The sequence below is a fragment of the Diaporthe citri genome (assembly GCF_014595645.1).
Source record: "Diaporthe citri strain NFHF-8-4 chromosome Unknown scaffold_9, whole genome shotgun sequence".
NCBI lineage: Eukaryota > Fungi > Ascomycota > Sordariomycetes > Diaporthales > Diaporthaceae > Diaporthe > Diaporthe citri.
In genome coordinates this window covers 446,303-450,683 of record NW_025064854.1, presented here as the reverse complement: position 1 = coordinate 450,683, position 4,381 = coordinate 446,303, and the positions used below count along the sequence as shown (strand labels likewise).

General features: G+C 54.5%; 2 protein-coding genes across 2 annotated transcripts; one reads left to right on the top strand and one right to left on the bottom strand.

Annotated features, from left to right (window-relative positions):
• Positions 1-815: 815 nt before the first annotated feature.
• On the top strand, positions 816-1,833 carry INS49_015284 (uncharacterized protein; the record flags this gene model as incomplete). The annotated part of the gene is made up of 2 exons (XM_043175966.1): positions 816-1,493; positions 1,546-1,833. 2 exons carry the CDS (start codon positions 816-818, stop codon positions 1,831-1,833), a joined length of 966 nt encoding a protein of 321 aa, XP_043019421.1.
• A 1,577-nt stretch (positions 1,834-3,410) lies between these two features.
• Positions 3,411-3,642, bottom strand: INS49_015283 (uncharacterized protein; the record flags this gene model as incomplete). Its single annotated transcript, XM_043175965.1, has 2 exons — positions 3,411-3,494; positions 3,565-3,642. 2 exons carry the CDS (start codon positions 3,640-3,642, stop codon positions 3,411-3,413), a joined length of 162 nt encoding a protein of 53 aa, XP_043019420.1.
• Positions 3,643-4,381: the final 739 nt, after the last annotated feature.

The window sequence follows — 4,381 nt, the reverse complement described above, 5'->3', positions numbered from 1 at the left end:
GCCCAGGCCGCCCCGCAAAAAGATTTGAGACCTTTGGCCAGCTGAGAGGCTTCGCCCAGCCGGCTCTGGAATGTGAAGAGCAATGTCGGCTGGCCGGTGACCACCACCCTCTCGCCTCCCAGCCGCGTCCAGGGTCCCAGCCCTCGTAGCCAGACCGAAGGCTTTCCGCTTTTGGAAGGGTGGTGACTTCACTAACTCGCCAGGTAATCAGCACTGTGTCTCTTGGCTGGGGTGTGGGGTCCACTATTGCTACCTACACCCGACGTATTCAAAGTCCTACTGATGCCTGTGATGGGCGTGGGTTGGTGTGGGTGGTGTGCGCGTTCGCGTGGCTCAAGCATCAAACACCTAACATCACCCAGCACCTTGGTATATATTCCCATTCAGTCCCCCGTCCGAGTCCACTCTCTTTTGTCTTCTTTTGTCTGTCTCCTTTTACACTTCCTCTATCCTGGCAACCACAGGACTGCTTCCATCCTGTGTCACTTATTCAAGGGGAGGAACTGTAGCCTCGTCATATCTGACTTCTCACGGTCGCTTCTGACAAGTCAAGTGAGCCGGCGTGGCCGGCGGTAGATGTCCGCGTTCTTTACGGACGGTTGGCACTTTGCCTTATTTTCCCCCCTCTTCCCTTTTCAGTTGCCTTGTCACACTGGTTGCCTGTAGCTGGCAGGACAGTGACTGGCCAAGCCCAACAAGCCGGCGGCATTTCATCCATGACTCCTCAAACACAAAAAGTGCCGGCTTCCTCAACGCCCTCAAACACCCATTCAGAGCGTGTCACTTCAAACACCTCCACAATGCCAGCAGCAAGAATGGCTCACCGGGTCTCACGGCGAGACTCATGGCCGCCGACCATGATGCGTCTGCACCCAAGCATCGAGACCGAGGACACGGCGATGGATATCGATCCCAACCACGATGAGCTATCCCTCGAGGATGACGACCCCATCAACTACTTCCTCACACCCACGCCCCTCTTAGACGATGGCGACACGGACGACGATATGGACTCGATGGATCTGGAGATGGACATGTTTAATGCCGGCATCGAAGACCCTCACCACCCCCAGCCAACCATCCGGAGCATCAGCCCGTCCGACCTGACTGGGCCTAGCCGGCCACCGTCCGCACTGCCCAAGATGCTCCCTCTGCCCATCCGATCTCCGACACCTCCCAAGGCGAGATCCAACTCCAGGTCTCCGCCCTCAAGAAACTCCCCTGAGGCCCTGACGCCGACCACAGAGCACGACGATGACGACGACGACGAGGAGGACTACGTCCGCTTCACCCCGAGCGGCACGCTCGCCCCGTTCAGCCTCTACCACAACTTCGCAAGCTCCAAGTCCAAGGGTGCCAGCCGCAAGGCGGCCGCCGCAGCCCAGGCCAGGGCACAGAGGTCACTGGACAAGAACGATAGGGTGGGCATGATGATGGCCCACGGGCCCTCGACCTCCTCCGCCAACCTCCTGCTCCCGCCCGACGCGTTTCACGTAGGCCGACCTCCGACGGCGCCGACCACTCGAGGAAGGTCAACCACCGCAGCCGGTGGGAGGGGCCGTCCACGACTGGTCCAGCGGCCGCGTAGCTGGTCTGGCCCCACGCACGCCGGGGCCCTTGGAGAGAACAACCGCCTGTCGCCGCGAGCGTGGCGAGCCCAGCCCAGATGTTTGGTCGATCGAGGAGGACCCCGAGGCAGAGATGATGAGCGAGTTTGGCGAGGGGAGCGTCGAGGTCGACACCCTCGGCCACAAGAGCGAGGCGATGACCCCCGGCGGTGACAAGGCGGGAAAGAAGGTGCGCTTTGCGCTGCCCGTCACGGAGATCCCTTAAGGTGGTGGTGGTCGGGTTGGTGGGTAGGGCCGTTGCATTTCTGGCTGCTAGGGGCTCCTTGAACAAGGATATCTACGACGGACTCACGTCCTTGCATTGGGACGGCGCCGCGGGGGATTTCATGGTTTTGGTTCATTCTTGGGTCTCGGCCTTGCATTTACACACACGGGTCATGGACCGCATACACGAATGGTCCGCTCTCATCATCATCATTATCATCATCTCATATCGGAGGAAGCATTATTCGGGGTCACGGTTTCATTTCTGGGAGCATACATTGGTGCCCTTCTTACAACTGCATAACTAGATTGATTGCTCACGCAACACATCGAGGAGGAACGTAACTGGGAGTAATACTTTCGCAAATAAATATACAATATCAACAAATGCCGTATTGAGGCACTCAAATCTCGTTCCTCCTTTGCTTTACTCCCTATGCTTGCTGGTACTCACTCTCCTCGCCACTCCCATTCAAGCGTCAATGTTACCACTCTCTGAACCACAAATATTCCTGCTACTATTTTAGATTTTTCCCACTGATATTTCGGCCAAAACCACCACTCCGAGACTGATGTGCAATCCCATGATCACAGTGCCCCCTTGCGTACAGTTGTCTCGGCCCCATGAGCAGCAGTGTTTTCAGCTGTTTCTCAGCATTAAGACTTAAGATATCCCTCGATGATCCTTAGATAGAGGCCTTTGCTCAAAACGGAAAGGGACTTTTATAGCCTCAAATCAGCTTACCAACTCAGCTGACTACCACCTTTTTGTTTCTTAGCCTCCGTTCGTCTGCATTCTGAGAAACTTTCCCAGATTGGGACCCGACCGGGATCTGTCTAATGCCGAAACCTAGACACCCACGTCGAGAAAGACTGGCTTGCAGGGAGCAAGCCAAGTAGGTAGTGCTGACCCTCTTCTCGCCAAGCTCAGCCTCCTTCGCTGCGCCTGTGGCCATGGGGTGCTAGGTCTCATGCACCCCGGTCCATAAAGTTGATCAGAACTCACGCCATAGAACTTTTGGCAGGTGTTAATTTCCGGGGCTAATCAAACTTGTTGATTTTGGTGAAAGAAACTGGTTGGATTCAATAGCTGCTATCTAATCCGCTGTGTTCTCGCTCGTTCTCCAATCAACTTACTGACAAGTGTCATTCTGAACAACCCAACTTTTCTCAACTTCTTGCACCTTCGCTCTCTCTTTTCCTTTTTGTGACCGTGAATGCGCCAGAAGTCTCCGCCGTGTTTGATTCCGACGGCATCCATTGGCGTCCACAGAAAAAATGAAGGCTGGATCTCATTCTCTCAGCACGCTCTGCAAGTGACGGCAGATCCGCACCCAGTGACTAGAGTCCCCCATCGCTCCGGTGGACCTGCTGAAAACATGTAGTACAACAATAATGGAAAATTGCAAATGTGTCGGCGTGTGCCATCTCGTGGACCATGGTGGAGAGGACCTCAATGGGGGCCACTGGCTCGGGCTCGACGCTGGCGTGGAAACACTGTGCCAAGCTGAGTTGCATACGGACGCGATCCTCTTCGTGATCCCCTCTGTAATGTCTCTCTGGCCTCGCCACGCCCCGCTACTCAGCTTCGATCCACACGGTCGTCTTGACCGAGGTGGGCCGCCCTCCCGGACGTGAGGCTTGCTGAGCAGAAATGGTTGTCTATCATGGCATTGAATTGGTCAGCAACTTGCTTTGTGGTTTGATATTATTTCTTTTGGAGGAATAGTACCAGGTGTGGTGCGAGGCGATCGGTCTCGGTCAGGATCGCCAGAATCTCTGGGATGCGATCGAGCCCGGTCTCCGGCATGATGGGGGAAGAGTGGCCCTGTCCCATTAAATTCGAATCTCCTTGGAATGTGGTCGTCTGTGCCCCTGGTGTACAAACTCCTTGCTCAAAGTCGGTCGCGTGGTTTCGATCCGGACTGTTGAGGCTTGCTGTGACGAGACACCGAGGATTTGGACAAGTATGAGCCATTGGGTTATTTGTGGGCTCTTTTCTAGCACCGCGAGTGGCGAGGAGAAGAATAGAAATCATGAAATAGAGAACCATGGTGATCTTCAAGATGATGATGTTCAGAGGTCTTCAAGTTATTTTGTGTGATACAATGTTGGCTGCTGATGTACGTGAGAAAGGTTAAGGACTGGTGCGATTTGAAACTTGGTTTGCGATGCTGGTTGTTTGGGTTTGTGTCACCTGGGCGGACGGACGAGGAGTGGGAACCCCTTTAAGACAGAAAGACTGACACTTTCAGGTGTTGGTATGGAAGGTGCGTCTCATTGCCAAGCGACTGCTCGGTAAACTGTATCTTCCTAGGGAGGTACCCAGGTACACACTTCAACAACCAAATCAGGAGACTACGTACATCACGTTGACAACTAGTAACGGCGAGGCGCTCATATCAGCTTCCCATCTCCGAAGGTCCACATCATGTTGACTTCAAATGCTTCATACGACCTTGTCGATCAAAATGGACAGACACATTTCCCAAGCCGTCGTTCACTCAAGACCAACGCTCTTCGCACTGCCCGCTTGCCATGTTCTCATA